At 47.9% G+C, this 19448-nt stretch overlaps 1 protein-coding gene across 3 annotated transcripts in view; it reads left to right on the top strand.

The window, feature by feature from the left end:
* Positions 1-12659: 12659 nt before the first annotated feature.
* The window catches only part of pitrm1 (pitrilysin metallopeptidase 1), an 82661-nt gene continuing 75872 nt past the window's right edge, over positions 12660-19448 (top strand). For 2 of the 3 annotated variants that reach the window (XM_038798309.1, XM_038798310.1), the window contains exons 1-4: positions 12660-12765; positions 14190-14292; positions 15803-15909; positions 17749-17900. In XM_038798309.1, the coding sequence (XP_038654237.1) occupies positions 12722-12765; positions 14190-14292; positions 15803-15909; positions 17749-17900 (406 nt within the window). In that variant the 5' untranslated portion in view covers positions 12660-12721. Of the gene's footprint in view, positions 12766-14189; positions 14293-15802; positions 15910-16998; positions 17090-17748; positions 17901-19448 lie in introns of those variants that run through there. The other variant, XM_038798311.1, reaches the window with a different exon arrangement.

The raw sequence follows: 19448 nt of genomic DNA on the forward strand, positions 1-19448 counted from the left end.
GAACAAGGTTGACGGGAAGAGGGAACATGGTTGAAGGGAAAGGGAACAAGGGTGACGGGAAGGCTGGAACAAGGTTGATGGGAAGAGGGAGCAAGGGTGAAGGGAAGAGGGAACAAGGGTGAAGGGAAGAGGGAACAAGGGATAACGGCAGCGGTGGCGTTAGAGCTGCCGGACAAAGAGCCTCCTACTTTGTGAATCTGGAGGCTATGGAGTTTATCCCTGGTCCTCCAGCCTTGTAGTACCCTGTCCGCTGCTGGTTCAGTATACTCTGGGTCCCCCATTCAGCACCTCCTCGACTCCATCCTGGGATTCCTCCTTTGACAAGGCCGTATGTTCCTCCTACTTCTCCATTTTGTCACCACGCTGCTGTGCCAGTTTGTGGAGGACACAGCATGCGACTAAAATCCTTTAGGGCCAGTATTGGAGAGCCCTGCCAGGGCGGTCCAGATACTGGAACCGTATCTTCGGAAGGCCTATGCACCACTCAGTGATGCTACTGGTGGCAGAGTGGGCTTCACTGCATCAACTTTGCGTTTAAGTCTGGGGCCGCTGCATCAGCGTCATTAGTCATGACTAGTGTAGCCACCTGGGGTGGCCACGTCCGGATTTCAAAATGGACACTCGCAAAGAGTGCAGGGAAAAATGGACAGCACTAGAAAACAAGCAGGTGCAAGGTTTCCTGTGGATTGGAACCTGCAAAACCCAGACAGAACTGAAACTACTAGCCATTAGCATAGTAATGAGCTATCTCCGGGGACAAAAAGAAACATTGAAACAATCGGTACCAGGACAGACATCCCGGCGCCAGTGGAAGCTAAAACAAAGGCAGGCTAACGGTTACATAGAGCCCGCCCAACAATCAGGGAATGACCTCGTTATTGGACAGAATCGATACAAACGATTGGGACATGGTCCAATTAATTGGGACCAAGTCCAGAGTCCGCCCAGAAGGGCGCGAAACCCCTGGGGGCTATAAAGCAGAGTCCCCAAGCTCAGTTCACTCTCTTACTCTTACTCCTCTCCATCTTCACCTTGGCATTTTGCTCTCAGCGACGAGAGGCCGCCAAGCATCAGCCAAGTAAGTCTAAGGTCAACGCACGCTACGAGATAGGCGCTCCTAGCTACTATTCTATACCAGTTCAAAGCCAGCAGTATCAGAACCGGACAACGGCCATTGTTCCTCTGACTGAGTGGGCCTCTCGAAGCTAAGTATAGGCTTTTAATAGTAATTGTAGTTTAGTGAGTAGAGCTGCATTTAGTGGGGGGGGGGGGGGGGGGGGGGGGGGGGGGGGGGGGGGGGGGGGGGGGGGGGGGGGGGGGGGGGGGGGGGGGGGGTCGGGGGGGTTGTCTTCCAGAAGGGATGGGTCTTGCTGCTGTTGGGAGAGGACCTTCCATGTGCTGTCTGATTGATTATGGGGGCTCCCTCCCCACCTCCGGATCCACAGCGAGGTTTCCAGGATACACCTGGAGGTCTCCCCACATGGGTGAGGTGTCCAAGTGCAGCTGGTAAAATGTCAATTAGCTTTAGGGTAGATGGGCCTTCTGCCACCAACAAAGTGCCTGTGATGGTGGGTACGGCATACCCCGCTACACCAGCCAATTTTATACCCCTACCCCTCCGGTGGACATAAACCATCACATGTATGTACCCCTCAACAAAAATTGCCATAAGAGATGATCTGAATGATTATCTCTTTGCTGCGTGTGGAATCCTGTTGTGCATCAGTGGCTACCGTGTTTCCCACGACTTCACTGGGTGTAAGGTGCGTTGGGAAGTTCTCAGGTCATGAAGCATCCTTCTTTCCATCTGTTGGAGTCAGGCAATGCTGCAACCCAAGTAACTGGATAGGAATTGCATCCACTTCAGTTACATGGAAAAGTGCCAGGGGATGAACTAACAGAACCAGAGGTGATGATAGAGTGAAGAAGCACATGCATGAGAAACATACACAGCTAGGAATGTTACAAAGGGAGGGGGAGATGTGCTGGCTTGTGGAATCATGTTGTCAGCCATAAATGCTGTTGCGCTGTAAGTTGAGGATAATTCCAATTTTCTTCCTGCACCTAGTGGTGCACTAAGACAGACTTTTGTCTGTTTCCGTAGCAAGTAATTTCCAGAGCAGGTCGCTAGTCTATCACCAGAGCTTATCGCTTGAGGGGCTCCACTCCACATCAAACATGGCTGACCAGAAGACTCTCCCACTCTCACCGCTAGCCATTGGCATATTGGAAGGGTTTGCAGGTTGATACTCAACCTGTTTGGCCACATAATGAACATGCCTTCCTTGGCCATCAAATCCTGGAGTCAGACTCGAACCCAGAGCTTCTGATTTAGAGGCAGCGCGCTACCCAGTACACCACAAGACCAATAAAATAATTTTCTCTATTCACAAATGAAGTCTGTGAAAGGGGAAATAAGGGGGATCCTATTGCAGTTGCAGTAGGAGAGACAGAGAACTGGGGGTACAGGAAATAATAATATTTTATTGTCACAAGTATGAAGTTACTGTGGAAAGCCCCTAATCACCACATTCTGGCGCTTGTTCGGGTAAGCTGGTCCGGGAATTGAACCCGAGCTGCCACTGTCGTGTTTTTTTATTGCTGCTTATTTACGGTGGTAGGCGTAGTGTTCCATAAAGACCACAGTATAGCGTTGACTTGAACAAAGCTATGATTTTATTTATACTACTAAACTGTTTCGACACTTAGTCCTTTTAGAATACAGAATTGATCAATAACATAACTACACTCATCTACTGCTAATCTCACTAGCTGGTATAACTAAAGTCTTCTCACACTAACTGTTCTTATGACCTTTACTAGATGTCTCCTGCATACACTCCTCCCCGAAAGTCTAGCATCACTGCTTTCTAGGGGCTTTTCACAGTAACTTCATTTGAAGCCAACTTGTGACAATAAGCAATTTTCATTTTGTTTCATTTATATAGTAGTATCTGTGGCTCCCCCTAGTGGCTATTCATGGGACTACATTAACCCCTGTAATGCTGATAGTTAAGATAATACCACCGTTACACAATAGAGTTGTGTGCAAAGAATCTTTCCCAAAATTAGACCGAATTTCAGGAAAGTTAAGGGTCAGATATGGACCATCAGAAGATGAGGAAACGGTGAAAATATGAAGGAAGGGTAAAATACATCAGCAGAGTTGTTAAAGAAGGAATTAATGATGGGATTTGAACAATGTGACTCATTTTGTACAAAATAACAGGTGCAGCTCGAAACTATGTGGAGTCTTATAAAACAAAGGTTTAGGTCTGGAGGAAATAAATGGAATTCAAGACAGTTGGAAATGGTTTGGAATTTCCTCAGGCATTATAAACACAAAAGAAAGATTACCTGTACTGGTTATTTTTAAATAGATTTATACAAATTGAGTGCATGTATGAATGCAAAAACCTGAAAATATCTTGTCTGTGATTATTTTTTAAATTTTGTTTTATAAATTTAGTGTACCCGATTCATTTTTTCCAATTAAGGGGCAATTTAGCATGGCCAATCCACCTAGCCTGCACATCTTTTGGGTTGTGGGGGCAAAATCCAAGCAAACGCGGGGAGAATGTGCAAACTTCACATGGACAGTGACCTAGGGCCGGGATCGAACCTGGGACCTCGGCGCCATGAGGCAGCAATGATAACCACTGTGCCAACGTGCTGCTCCTTGTTTGTGATTATAATTCTCAGTCCAGGTGCTGATCACAACTTCACCATTCCCAGGCTGTTTGATCAACTCAAGGGTGAAAATAAAAATTACAATTTTGAACTATTCCTTTCATTAACCTCAATTTTCTTTGTGGTGGTGTCAGATTTGCCAGAAATTCCTATCTTCACCACGGCGGCATGGTGGCACAGTGGTTAATACTGCTGCCTCACAGCGCCAGAGAGCCTGTTTCAATTCTGACCTCGGGTGACTGCCTGTGTGGAGTTTGCACATTCTCTCTGTGTCGGCGTGAGTTTCCTCCGGGTGCTCAGGTTTCCTCCCACAGTCCAAAGATGTGCAAGTTAGGTGGATTGGATATGCTATATTGACACTAGGTGGGGTTACGGGGATTGGGCCTTGGTAGTGTAATGTTCCTGTCGGATTGCCTAATTCATATTCCAAGAACACTTGTAGCTAAAGCTATAAAGGATTTATTAACATTAACTGTGGGTCAAATATATACAAAACAACAAATAAATAGCAGCATGAACATGCACAAGCAACCTCTCTCTTCCAGCTCTCTAGTCAGTCTGAGGTCACCTGACTCTAACATTCACTAATATACTAATGAAAATCCTAGTGGTCAATCCGTGAATTACAACACAACCATGATATCACTACAGGTAGGGTGCTCTTTCAGAAGGTTGGTGCATACTTGATGGGCCCAAAGGCCTCCTTCTGCAATGTAGGGCTTCTATCATTCTACCCCAGATGTACAAGCGAACCAGCAAGAAGAATGTTTGTATAGACATGACTATGAGTGAACTGAATACCCTGATCCAAAGATAAACTTTCTTTTTTCATGCAGCTGAGATCTCCAGGCGTATGCCACATCCATTTAATGTGGTGATTTATGGTGATTGTCCCTTTAAAGGCAGAGTAAGGCTCACCTGTCTTGAGGGACGAACTAGGACTCAGAGTGGATAATCAGCCCCAGGGGTGGAGTACTCTTAGGCAAAGACATATAAGGAGCTAGTGGAGCCATGATACTGCTGTTTTCTTATTAATAAATTATTTTGTATTCACAACTGAAGTCTATGAAAGTACATCATTACATTTGGTGATAAGGATAAAATTATCATGACACTGCCTCTGGCTCAAAAACTGTGAGTATCCTGTTTTAATAGAAGTCTGAAAAAAAAATACTAACCAGAATGCCTTGGGTAGATGGAGCCATTTGAGATATTGAGATATTGTCAGACCCTGTGTAATGTAGAATCAGAAAAGATAGACAGTTGCAAGATCCGTGGACAATGGAGAGAACATGGTAAGACCTCTGGGTCAGAATCCACAAGAAGGGTGAGTGAAATACAGCAATGTACCTCCATTCATGTTGTAGACTAGGAGGTGGGCTAGGAGGTTCAGTGCCTTGGAGAGACTGAGAGAAAGATGCAGAACAAACCTGAATTGGTCAGCAGAGTCAAAAGTTGAGAAAGAAACGTATAGAAAAAAACAAAAGGAAATAATTCGGCGATGCAAAAGCTTTGGTTTTAAGTTTTTAAAAAAAACTTATGTAAAAAAAATAACTGCAGCAAGATGCTGAAATTGATAAGCTCCCAATGTGCAGGATTCGAGGAGAGTCTGTGCGGGTTCCTTGGCAGCAAATGCAACACTAATGGGCTTAAATCAAAAGAAGAAAAGTTCTCAACTTTTTAAAAAAAGTTAGCAAGTTTATTTTAAATGGCCCCGATTGGACCATGCCAGGTCTCCGTGTGCGAGTGAAATAGACAAAAAGCTGGCACATCAAAAGAAAAAGTGAGAAAAATGCACTCTCCACAAGGCCAGAAGAATAGGAAACTGCAGAGGTCGCTGAAATGACCTTTCTTCAATAAAAGTATAAGTTTTAAAAATTCAAAAAAGAGCAGCCAAGTTCATGCCAAAACTGCAGAAGTGCAGGAAAACACACACAGAGAAAGCCGATAGCTGCAAACAGCTGAGTTAAAAAAAAGATAGTCTTAAAGCGGTAATACCATTAAAGAGGTAATACATTTAAAGTGGTAATACATTTAAAGTGGCAATACAGTTAAAGCGGCAACCACAAGAAAGAACAAATGGCTATGAACAGGAAAATTAGAGAAGACCTCAGATAGAGGGCAACTCTCAAAAAAGTCCATAAATATGAAGACCTCAGAGAAGGCAATGAAAACCTCAAGGGAGGGGCAATGAAAGACCTGAAATAGGAGGCAACAAAGGCCTCAAAGAGGAGGCAACATAAGATCCCAGAAAGTGGGCAAAAGAAAACCTACATTTTGCATTCTATAACAACCTTCACTTATACCTTTAGTGCCTTTACATAAACCCAATTTTAATTGCTTCAACATTGTCCATTGCACTTTCAGCTTTTGAGGCTGGGACATTAACAAAAGAAACATTCATTCACCTCATTTGCATAGCAAGATTTCTCAATTATTGGAAGCAGTGTAAACTAGTGTAATGTTCCAGTAAACCAGCCATGAGCTGGGCTGGTTTAGAAAAGGGCTAAATAGCTGACTTTTAAAGTAGACCAAGGCAGGCCAGCAGCACGGTTCAATTCCCGTACCAGCCTCCCTGGAATGTGGCTTTTCACAGTAACTTCATTTGAAGCCTACTTGTGACAATAAGCAATTTTCATTTAATTTCAACTGTAAAGAGGACAGTGTAGAACTTCCAAAGGTCATAGCCAAATTGGTGAAGAGGGCAGATAGGTGGCAGATAAAGTTCAATAATAATAAGAATCGTTATTAGTGTCACAAGTAGGCTTACATTAACTCTGCAATGAAGTTACTATGCAAATCCCCTAGATGCCACACTCTGACACCTGTTCATAGATACATTATACATAGAAAATAGGAGCAGGCTCAAATTGGCCCTTTGAGCCTGCTCCGCCATTTATCACACTCACGGCTGATCATCCAACTCAATAGCCTAATCCTGCTTTCTCCCCATAACCTTTGATCCCATTCGCTCCAAGTGCTATATCTAGCCGCCTCATTGAATATATTCAATGGTTCAGCATCAACTATGTCCTGTGGTAATGAATTCCACAGGCTCACCACTCTTCGGGTAAACTGAGGGAGAATTCAGAATGTCCAATTCACCTAGGGGCGGGATTCTCTGTGAATCAGCGCGATGGCCCAAAACTGGCACCAAAAAAGGCACGAATCACTCCGGCGTCGGGCCCCCCGAAACGTCGCGAATTCTCTGGCCTCAAATGGGCTAGTAGCGGTGTGACGCCATTCACGACGGCGTCACCCATCACAGACTCAGGGGGGATATGGGGGAATATGGAGGGAGTTATGGGGGAAGGGGGATATGGGGGAAGGGGTGATAAGGGGGAAGGGGGGATATGGGGAACGGGGATATGGGGAAGGTGGTATTTGGGGGAAGGGGGATATGGGGAAAGGGGATATGGGGGAAGGGGGGAATATGGGGGAAGAGGAATATGGGGAAAGGGGGGAAATGAGGTAAGGGGTATATGGGGGAAGGGGGATATGGGGCCCATCAGGCGGATGCCGCCCCCAGGACGTTCCAGGGTGGCCACGAGCCAGGGACAGATCCGGAGCACCAGGCAGCCGCCGCCCACATCCACTGTGAGTGCGGCGATGCTGGCGGGCCACATCCAGCGACAAGGAGGGCAACCACAGCAACAGGCCCTGTCACAGCCGATCCAGGACATTGCGCACAGGACACTAACGCACAAGACACTGTCACACAGGACACTGACACACAGGACACCGACATACAGGACACCGACATACAGGACCATAACACACAGGACCCTAACACACAGGACCCTAACACACAGGACACTGACGTCCAGGATGCTGATGCACACGATACCCACACACAGGGGACGGATGGACAGGAATCACCACTCCAGGGGACCCCAGACTTCGGGTCGGATGAGGCGAACGCCATTATGCCACTGCTACCTCCTACACCCTCCACCATCGTAGAGACACTCACCTTGGTTGGGAACTTTAGCGATGAGGCATCTGGGACACTAACTGGTGCGCACAAGACAGCCGTCCCGGTACAGCAGGTTGAGGCAGGAGCAGCCGATGGGCCGGGCGGTCGGAGGGCAGCCCGGCGCAGGCAACCAACTGCAGCCCAGACGGTTCCCGGGTTCCTGGAGTTACCACACCCACCCATAGACCCGATGCAGGCACAGACCAAGGGATGACCAAAGGGGATGACGGCCGGCTTGCGGCAGCTGCAGACGAAGGTGGAGGAGTCCACCTGTGTGCAGGAGCAGGTAGTGGTGCCGGTCATGCGTGCCACCCAGGCTGACACCGCACGTGTGGCGTCCGCGATGGAGGCAATTGGTGTGATGGTGTCAGACATTGGTCGCAGTATGCAAGGTGTGGGGCTTTTGTGGCCCAGGAACTGGCTGCCCTCTCACAGGCAGTCATGATCCTGAGCCAGCAGCAGATCGCAGAGGCGCTCAATGCCGTGGCCCAGCCTCATCAGGCAATGGCCCAGTCTCTGCAGGCCATCGCTGAGAGCATCGACGCCATTGCCCAGGTGCTGGCTGACGTCGCCCAGACACAGACAAGGATGGCCAACTCCCTGAGCTCCATGGCTGCAAACTTGCAGACCCTTGTTGATACCAGGGCGGCCCTCCAGGACTGGCAGTGCCAGGTGTCGGGGGGTGTCAGGTGCTCGGTCCGTTCACATCTCCGACCCATGTAGAGGCCCGGGGGCCATCGGGCACCCCGAGGGAGGAGTAGGTGCTGTGGCCCGTTTTGGGTCCCCCTGTAGTGGAGGTCCCGGAACACCACAACATCTCGGACTCCCCCCCCCTTCCGTCCCAGGTGCATCTGGTGGGCAACGGGCAGGACAGGCTGGCAGCTCGCCATCTCAGTCGCCCGAGCTGCAGCCTGGCCCACTTAGGCAGGACCGCCCCAGGAAACGGACGCCAAAGGGGTCCTTAGTCACAGGGCAGGAATCACAGGAGTCCACCTCCAGTTCTGCTGTACTGTCTGGGAAACCACCTAGACACAGTCATAGGGCTCGTTAGGCGAAAAAATTAGACACTGAGTGAGTTGGCACGGGTGCAGTGCACCGATTAGTTCTGGGGCTAGGGCACATGTATGAACTGTTTGTTATTAAAATCACTTTCACACCGACAGAAGCTGCCTTTGTGTTCTGTCCGATGCGTGCAGGGGTTTGGTGGGAGGTGAGCGCCTGTGGGTGTGTGAGTGGTGATAGAACATCGGCCTCAGGTGAGTGTGTGTCCCCTCCCCCCGAGTTGCCCTCGCCATCACCCCGGGCAGACGACGGGACCATGCGCTCCAGTGTCATGGCCCCATGCAGGGATGGTCCGGGTGGAGGGTGGTACTGTGGCCATGGGTCAGACATTGCCCAACGACATAGAGCCCTGAGCTCATTGCAGGGCGGGTTGTCATCATCCTCCATGGCCTGCAATTGACACGCTTCCACCGGCGACCGTGTGAGCCTGGCCCGTTGTGCCGCAGTTGGATGTGCAATGGAGGGGTGGTGTACATGCGGGTGCGGGTGGTTGGTGTTGATGAGTGGGGTGCGGGTGGTAGGCTGGTGCTGTAGTGTGCAGTCTGTGCCCATACTTGGTGATTCCCACGCCTCCCTAGTCCGTGAACCGGGTGGCTATCAGCCTGTCCCGTGTACACTGGTCCAGCCGATAACGGTGGGCAGCCTCCCATCCATGTCCAGCCTGTCTGTCCTGACCATTTCTCCCATCCCCTCATCTGGGGAGGTCTGCGCCTCGTCTTGCTGCTCCTCCCCTTCTCCCTCTGTCTGCAGCACATCACCCCTCTGCTGGGCTATGTTGTGCAAGACGCAGCAGACCACAACAATGAGGCCAACCCTATCTGATGGGTACTGCAGGGCCCTTCTAGAGCGGTCCAGGCACCTGAAGCGCACCTTTAGCAGCCCAAAGCACCTCTCTATCACATACCTGGTCGTTGCATGGGCATTGTTGTTGCGGTTCTCCGCGTCAGTATGTGCCCTTCGTATAGGCGTCATCAGCCACGACCTGCAACGGGTAACCCCTGTCGCCCAGCAACCAGCCCCTCAGCCAGGAGGGGCGTCCGTCGAACATGGTGGGGATGAAAGATTGCACCAATGCGAATGTGTCATGTACGCTGCCCGGGTACCGGGCGCGACATGCATGCCATCAATCGCCCTTGGACCATGGGCATCCTGGCCGCCGCAGCGAAGCCCGATGCCTGGGCATCCTGGCTGGCCCGGTGCACAGGGAACTGGATTTAGTGGTCCACAATGGCATATAGGGCATCTGTCACTGCACGGAAGCACCGGTGCACCAATGCCTGCGATATGCCGGACAGGTCCCCACTTGGTGCCTGGAATTACCCCATGGCATAGAGGTTCAGGGCCACCCTAACCTTGACGGCCACGGGGAGAGGGTGTCCTCCCCTAGTGCCACACGGTGCCAGGTGTGCCATCAGGTGGCAGATGTGTGCCACGGTTTCCCGGCTCATCCAGAGTCTCCTCCTGCATGCCCAGTTCTTGAGGTCCTGGTATGATGAGCGGGGTCGGTACACATGGGGCCTCATCGGGCATCTCCGTCGCCATGGCACCACCTCCACCTCCTCCTCATCCTGTCGTGCGGGCTGCCCTCCAGCCTGAGCAGCTGCTACCTGCCTCCCTGCTGCATGCTCCTCTGCGGCAGCCTCGGCCGCCTCCCTGACACGCTCCTGCTCCAGCACCCCCAGGGCAACATGTAGAAGTGTGGCTCCTGCCATGGCGGCCAACATCACTGGGTGATGACCAAACATAACGGCCTGCAGAGGGTGGGGTTGGGGGGGATAGACGACATGTCACCATTGCCCATACCCCCCGCAGCCAGGTGCCATGGGCTGCATGGTCGCGACTGTTGCCAGCTGGCACATGGCCAGGCAGACACTCCCCTCCCCCCCGGAATGCACTGTCCCCAAACCCCCAACCCCTCTCCTCCCCAGCACGCACCCTCTCCATCACTCACCCTCCCCGGCCCCCCTCTCCTCCCCTGCACGCACCCACCCCAAACCCCCCACTCCTCCCTGGCATGCATCCTCCCCACCCAACCCCCCTCTCCTCCCCAGCATGCACCCTCCCAACCCCCCCCCCCCTCCCCGGCACGCACCCTCTCCATCACTTGCCCTCCCCAACACCCCCCCACCTCCTCCCTGGCATGCACCCTCTCCATCACTCACCCTTTCCAAGCCCCCCCCCCGCCCTCCCCCCCCAGCAGCCCCTCCCCCTCTCCCGCCAGCTCCTCTCCCTCCCAGTCCCTCCCCCCTGCAGCCCCTCCCTCCACCAGCCCCTCCTTCCCCTCTCCCTCCCAGCACCACCCCTCCCCCATAGCCCCCCCTCTCCCCCCACCCCTCACCCTCACTCCCCCCTAGCCCCTCCCCCAGCCGGGCACGCACACTCCAATAGCTCCTGCGACCCCCCCCCCCCACCACCTGAAGCCGTGCCATCACCTCTCTGGCGGCCGCCCCACGGCGACCCCTACTCTGCTCCATCATGACTGGTTGACACCGTTAAAGAGGTGGTTTGATTCACGCCATGTCGGTGGGACTTCGGCCCATCTGGCCCGGAGAATTGAGGCAGCCCCGGGCCCCGTTTCATCGCGCTGGTCCTCGACATTCTCCGAGGCGTGCGGCGCGATTCACGACATCGGGATTTTTGGGGGGCCGGAGATTATCGCGGGGCGGCCGGGCGTGATTTACGCCGGGGGGTCAGAGAATCTCTGTTTTTCGGGACTTGTGGGAGGAAACCGGAGCACCAGGAGGAAACCCATGCAGACACGGGGAGGACGTGCAGACTCCGCAGATAGTGACCCAAAATGGGAATCGAACTTGGGTCCCTGATGCTGTGAAGCAACAGTGCTAACCACTGTGCTACCATGCCGCCTCTGGAGAGTGTGAGGTGAGGAAGGAAGAACATGCAGAGATCAATAAAATAGAGTAAAATTATAAAAGGGGTGCAGGAGCAGAGGGACCTCAGTATAAATGTGCATGAATCATTGAAGGTGGCATTACAGGTGGAGAGAACAGTTAATAAAGCATATAACATCCTGGGTTTTATTAATAGGGGAATAGAGTACAAAAGCAAGGACATTGTGTTGAACTTATACAAGACACTAGTTAGATCTCAGCTGGAATATTGTGCAATTTTGGGCGCCACACTATTGGAAGGACGTGAACGCATTGGAAAGAGCACTAAAGATGTATCCAAGAATTATTCCAGGGAAGAGAAACTTTAGTTATGAGGATAGATTGGCGAGGTTAGGACTGTTCTCTTTGGAGAGAAGGCTGAGATGAAATTTTATAGAGATGCTCAAAATCATGAGGGGGATAGACAAATAGGGAGAAACTGCTCCCCTTCATAAAAGAATCAAGAATGAGAGAGGGCAGATTTAAGGTGATTTGCAAAAGAAGCAAACTGATGTGAGATAAAAACTTTTTCACACGAGTGGTCCGGGTCTGGAATGCACTCCCTGGAAGTGTGGTGGAGGCAGGTTCAGTTGAGACATCCAAGAGTGCATTAGATGATTACGTGAATAGAAACAATGTGCAGGAGTACGGGAAACGGCAGGAGAAAGGCACTGAGCCATAATGCTGTTTTGGAGAGCCGGTGCAGACACAATGGGCCGAATGGCCTCCCTCTGCACCGTAACGATTCTGTAATGACAATTCTGTAATGTGGTGGAGTATGCGCCACAGCGAGTGTTATGAAGATAGGTGACCAAAAGCCTGGTCGAACAAGTTAGTAGGCGCGTCCATCATGATGTACATCATCAAGCCAAAATTCAGCATGTCAAGCAGCCTAGCTCCCCACGTGACGCTGTGCACCCATTCCCCAGCACCAGCACTCTGCGCACGCGCACACCAACTCTCCGTTCGCCACGCCCACTTTATTGATGACGTCTCCGAACCACTGCCAATCCCATGTCGCCATTCTGTGGGAGGGCTGACCAATGAGGGCCGGGGATGTTTGTAGGTGCTGCGGGCAGGCGCACAGCAGAGTGACGGGGGAAGGATGCAGAGGGCGGCGGGTGTGTGGGGCTTGCTCACCAGGCTGAGGTGAGGTTGCTTCCAGCTGACAGTCACTGGGGCCGCACCCCATCCCATCGGGAAGCGTGGGGCTGCACCCCGAGGGGTAACTGCCCCGGGTCGGAGCGCACAGCCTGAGCCCAGTCAGTGGGTACAGCCTGGCCTTCCTGATCCCCTGCAGGTCCGCCCAACCTTGAGCCAGGTCTGGGCTCCCGGTACAGGCCGACCCTCAGACCTAAAACTTTGGCTCGGCCACTCTTGGGACGAGAATCCATCCTGAGCCCCCCCCCCCCAGGAGACAGCTTGACCCTTGGCCCGAGGTTTTACAAGCTGCCCCTCTTTCCCCTCCCCGGGCTGCACACGAGTTGTGGATCTGTTGGGGAGTGGGCAGAGATTTCACTGCCCTGTGAAGCATTGCTGACTGACTGGAGCCCGGAGAAAGGTTTGCACTGGGTATGATGGTGCTTCATCTCCAGAATGAGTTCTTGTGTGCTCATGCCCATCCTAAACATACTTTCACTTCAGATGTGAGAATTAGTGCCCTAAAGACAGAGATAGATAAGTTCTTGATTGATAGGGGGATCAGGGGTTGTGAGGAGAAGGCACGAGAATGGGAATGAGAAAGATGTGGGGTGGCACGGTAGCAGAGTGGTCAGCACTGCTGCTTTACAGCGCCAGGGACCTGGATCCGATTCCCGGCTTGGGTCACTGTGCCGAGTCTGCGCGTTCTTCCTGGTTCTTCTGGGTGCTCTGCTTTCCTCCCACAAAGTCCCCGAAAGATGTACTTGTTAGGTGAATTAGACACTCTGAATTCTCCTTCCGTGTACCTGAACAGGTGCTGGAGTGTGGCGACTAGGGTATTTCCACAGTAATTTAATTGCAGTGTAAATGTAAGCCTACTTGTGACACTAATAAAGATTATATATATATATATATATATATATAGTATTAAACATATCAGCCATGGTTGAGCAGGTTCGATGGACCAAATGGCATTCTGCACCTATGTCTTATGATCTTACCAGTGGTGCTAGACCAGTCTCTGATATAATAATAATAATCGCTTATTGTCTCGAGTAGGCTTCAATGAAGTTACTGTGAAAGGCCCCTAGTCGCCACATTCTGGTGCCTGTTCAGGGAGGCTGGTACGGGAATTGAACCCGTGCTGCTGGCATTGTACTGTATTACAAGCCAGCGATTTAAACCACTGTGCTAAACCAGCCCCGAAGGTTATCGTGTAATGGAATCTGTTCTCTTTTCTGAATGTGACCGTAACGTCACTGTGCTAAAGGATTTTTGCAACGCCTGGCTTTAATTTTGAAAAATGCCTACCATGATGTATTAGTTTTCAATCCTTGCGATCACCTCATAAAAGATTTTCAATATACACCTAAATAATCGTTTTATATACCGAGGGAAGTTTTGTTGTCATTCCAACAACCTTTTATTAACAGGCCTGTGAACCACTGCACATGCCGATGGAACAGCAGTTCTGTGAGACAAAGAATCAGACACTACACAGTTGGGAAGAAAATTCATGGCTTCACTGTAAACCAGGTAGTTAACTTTCTCTTTAACAATGGAGTTGTATTCTACTGTATGGTTTATCCTCAAAAGAATTCTACAGTTAGTATTGCTGCATTTGGCCACATGTAGCCTGAAAACGAACATTATTTAGAACGTTAGGCACTGCGCAACGTGAAAGAAACGTATTCGTATCAAGATTTTCATGTCCTTGGCACGTCACAGCCGCTGAACTATCAGCTTAGCAGCCAGTTTGGGCAGAACAAGGCTCAGCAATGAATGACTAGTTTAATCAGATTTGGTGTTTGAGGAATAAATGATGGGCTGGAGACTAGGATAACTCCCTACTTTTCTCTGTAAAAATGTCATCCAATCTCTGACAGTAAATGCACTATGGGATATCCTGAGGTCATGGCAAGCACTATATAAAATACACGTCTTTCCTTATTATTGTTCAGAAGAGACATGTTTTCGAAGCTTTTCATCTTGCAGTCATCACGACAACCGCAAGAATGGCACATTTTTAAAGAATACAGGTTAAGTGGTGGGAATCAAGGTAGCAGATAGATTATAATGTGAGGAAATGAGAGTTTATTCACTTGGTTGTATGCATAGAAAAGCAGACTACTTTTTAAAATACATGAAACTTGTAAATGTTGATGTTCAAGAGGAGCTTGAATGTATTTGTACAAGAAACAAAAAAGTTATGCAGGCAGAGCAAGCAATAGGAAATTAAATGATGTATTGGCCTTTATTGCAGGGGTAGGAGTGCAGCGGAGCCTTGCGCTAATTGTATGGGGCTTTAGTGTGACCACATCTGATATACTGTCTATAACTTTAGCCTCCATAATTAAGGAAGGTTACACTTGCATTGGTAGTGGTATGGCAAAGGTTTATCGGCTAGGTCCATGGGCATTGTCCTGTGATGAAAGACTGAGTAAATTGTGTCCATATTCTTTGGTGTTTAGGCGAATGAGACAAAATCTCATTAAAACATACAAAATTCTGAAGGGACTGGGCAGGGTAGATGATGAAACGTTTCCCATGGCTGGGAATCTAGTACAAGGGAGCACAGTTTCACGATAAGAGGCCGATCGTTTAGGACTGAGATGAGGAAAAAGGTTTCCAGTGCCGTGAATCTTTGAAGTTCTCTATCCCAGAGGTTGTGGATGTTCCATCATTGAATATACTTAAGGCTGGGATAGACAGATTTTTGGTTTCTTGGGAATTTTTGGAGTGGAAAGGAAAGTGGAGTTCAGACAAAGATCAGCCATGATATTGAACGGTGGAGCAGACTCGACCATCCATATAATTTTCTGCTCCTATTTCATATGTTCATATTTAATAAACTTCAGGATGCATGTTGAGATTATTGTATTAAATTCTTGCAAGTGGAGAGAAGCAACAGCAGGATATGACCGCATTTATGAGGTTGTCCTACTTTTAACTCTAACTTGCTAAGGTCACATTTGGGTGCTGTCTCTGAAGCATATTTAAAAAAAGACTGAATATAGTCCAAGCTCATAATCTTTCCTTCCCGCAGGTGACTGCCGTTCCTGATCTCTTCCTGACAGCTGTTAAACTTAACCATGATAATACAGGGGCTCAGTACTTGCACATAGCAAGGGATGATCCAAACAATCTGTTCAGGTATTTATTTATCATTTATAGTTATGGTTCATTTAGTGCCCCTGATTTTGTATATACTCTATTTATTAATAACCTGATTTTGTATATACTCTATTTATTAATAACCCTTGCACGCTTCAAAAAAAAACTCTAGGCAGCTCAGTATAGACCTGATGCTGGAAATATGAAGTTACATTTTTAAAATGCTGAGCATCTTCAGGTCTGGCTGCACTTATGAAGCAATAAACAAAACCGATCTGTTAAAAGGGTCACCCATCCGAAATGTTACCACTCTCTCTCCACATGTGCTGCTGGCCCGACTGAGCATTTTCAGCATTTTCCCTTTCTCGACAGTTCAGTGTTTGAAAATAGAAATGTCATAAAAATGACTGATGTTCTCTGCAGAATCTTACGGAGATGAGATTTTAATAGTTGATTTAGCTGCAAGTAGTATTTAAAAGGTGTGTATGCTGATGGAATAAAAGGGACAGTAGCAGCGTGAACATGAAATTGGTTGAGTGACAAGAAACAGGAGTGGTGAGCAGTTGTCATGGACTGGAAGAAGTTATGGTGTGGGTTCCCAGAACGCTTGTTTTTCATGATATATATTAATGACCTACAGTTGGTGTACAGGGCACAATTCTTCCAATTGTTGAAAGTGTTGTGAAGTGCAGGGATAGTAATAAAGAGAACAAGGACTGGCTGGTTGAATGGATAGACAAGTGGCAGATGAAATTTAATGCAGAGAAGTGTGATGTGATTAATTTTAGTGGGAAGAATGAGGAGAAAATATAAAGCAAAAGATTCAAGTATAAAGTGGGTGCAGGAGTAGAAGAACCTGGGAACATAAGTGCATAAAGCACTGAAGGCGCAGTAGCAGATTGAGAAAACAGTTAATAAAAAATTACAAGGGCATAAGGTACAAAAGCATGAAGTTATGATAAATCTGTGTAAGACACTGGCTCAGCCTTAACTGTAGTGTTGTGTCAATTTCTGGGTACCACATTTGAGTAATGATGTGAAGTCATTAGAGAGGATGCAGAGAAGTTTCATCAGAATGGTTCAAGGAATGAGAAACGTTTCTTTAGATAGCTTGGTTTGTTCCCACAGACGAGATAGCGGTGTCAGCAACATGGGTCTAGAAAGGGAGAGACTGTTCCCATTGACTGAAGGATCAAGAACCAGAGGATACCAATTTAAGGTGACCGACAAAAGACGCAATTATGACATGAGGAAAATCCTTTTTACGCAGTATATGGTCTGGAATGAATTGCATGAGTGTATGGTAGGGGCAGGGTCAATTGTGGCTTTCATTAGAGAATTAGATAATCGCAGGGTTAATGGGAAAAGACAGAAGAATGGGTCAAGATGAGTGGCTCTTGCAAACAGCCAGCATGGGCATAATGGGCTGAATGGTCTCCTGTGCTGTAACCTTCTCTGATATGATGTGGAAGATTGGCCTTTTGATTTTTGTCATTCTGTGAACATTTAAGTTGATGTAATCCATACTGAGGAATGTGATGATAAATCTCAGAATTGTTACAGCACAGAAGAAAGCCATTTGATCCATCTTGTCTGTACTGGTTCTCCGAATGAGCAATTCTTCTCCCTGTGGCTCTGCACATTCTTCCTTTTCAGATAATAATGCAATTCCCTCTTGATTGCCTCGATTGAACCTGCCTCAACCACACTTGGGCATTCCAGATCCGAACCACTCACTGCATAAAAAAATTTTCTTCATGCCTTCCCTTCATAATTTACAAAAAGTAAGAAGAATTAAAATTCGGCTTTTTATGGTATCCTAATTTCCTTTGTGGTACAGTCACATAATTAACTAACTTTGCGGTATTTGTATTTCAGTGTGCAGTTTCGTACTACCCCACTCAACAGTACTGGTGTTCCTCATATTCTGGAACATGTGGTGCTTTGTGGCTCTGAGAAGTACCAATGTAGAGACCCCTTCTTCAAAATGCTGACCCGATCACTTGCTACCTTCATGAATGCCTTCACAGGTCAGAACTGCCGAATTGTGTGGACATGTAGCTAGATGATGGTTGGGGGGTGGGTGAGTTTGTTAGCTTGCTTTGTAATTAATCTGTTGAGCTGATTGACTGAATACCATGTGTAACTTTGTGTTCAGTTGGACTGTGGCCTTTTTCTGTATATGTTTATTTAAACAAATATTAAGATTTAGCATTTTCATGGAAAATGCAAAGAAATTATAACACATTATGCTCCTCAGCCTAACCTGCCTATGTTAATGTTTATCCTCCACAAAAGCATTGTTCCTAATCTTTGCACTTGCTCCTTTCTCATATCCCTTATTTACCTTTCCTTCAACTATCTACCGCATTCTTAAATGTTAATGGATCTGTTTTAATCATTTACTGGGAGTGCCTTCCACAATCTCACAATCCTCTTTTTTTAAATATAAAGTTTCGTCAGCAACTGAAAACGAACTGTTTCTGTCTATTGTTTTCCTTAATTTTTAATACCTCCAAAACTACCCAGTAATCTCCTCTCCTTATGAAAACATTCCTAGTTTTTCCAGTCTTTCTTCATATTTAAAACAGTATCAAGGAGCATTGTAGTGATTCTTCATTGGGCTTCTCTATTAATTCACTGCCCTTCGTGGAGACAGCCATAGGCCATTCAGCCCCTCCAGTCTGTTCTTTAATTTGACTAGATGCTGACTTGCCTAATATGCAGCTTTAGACTGGTGCCCAAAACCACGTAACGTCCAACTAGGGTCATGTGAAGGTTTTATACAGATTTGTCACTGCTTCTTGATGTTCTTGAGGGTATTAGTTATGAGGAGAGGTTGAGGGGCAACCAAGTTTACAAAATTATGAGTAGTATGGACAGAGTAGATGGAAGCTTTTTCCCAAGGTGGAAAAATCAATTGCGTGGGGACATCGATTTAAAGTCGAGGGGCAAAGTTTAGAGGAGATGTGCGAGGCAAGTCTTTTTGCACAGAGGGTGGTTAGTGAGTGCCTGGAACTTACTGCCGGGGCAAGTGATGGAGACAGGTATGATAGCGATGTTTTAAGAGGTATCTTGACAAATACATGAATAGGATGGGAATAGAGGGATACGGACCCAAAAAGTGCAGAAGATTTTAGTTTAGACAGGCGTTATAATCGGCGCAGGCTTGGTGGGCCAAAGGGGCCTGTTCATGTGCTGTACTGTTCTTTCTTATTTGTTGCTATCTTATTCCTAAAATAAAACCCAATATTCTTATTGCTCATTGTTATTGCCTCATCCAGTTGAAGTATTGTCTCTTCCATTCAAAATTATTATTTTGAACCAAACGTACCATCTTACCCCACCTTACATTTACTTACATTGACAACTCCATCTTGTGATCACTATTCTGGAGTAATCAAATTTTCATGATCAATAGTGCTCCTGAATTTCTATAAAATAACTTAGTGGTATGTAGATCTATGCTGTGATTAACAGTATGTTAAGTTACAGATCTTGCCTAAAATGTAGGGTACCTTGTTAAAGTTACTTGTGAATACTGTGTACATAACTTAACAGCATCAAGGCAAACTAAT

This window comes from Scyliorhinus canicula, chromosome 5 (genome assembly GCF_902713615.1).
Source record: "Scyliorhinus canicula chromosome 5, sScyCan1.1, whole genome shotgun sequence".
Taxonomy (NCBI): Eukaryota; Metazoa; Chordata; class Chondrichthyes; order Carcharhiniformes; family Scyliorhinidae; genus Scyliorhinus; species Scyliorhinus canicula.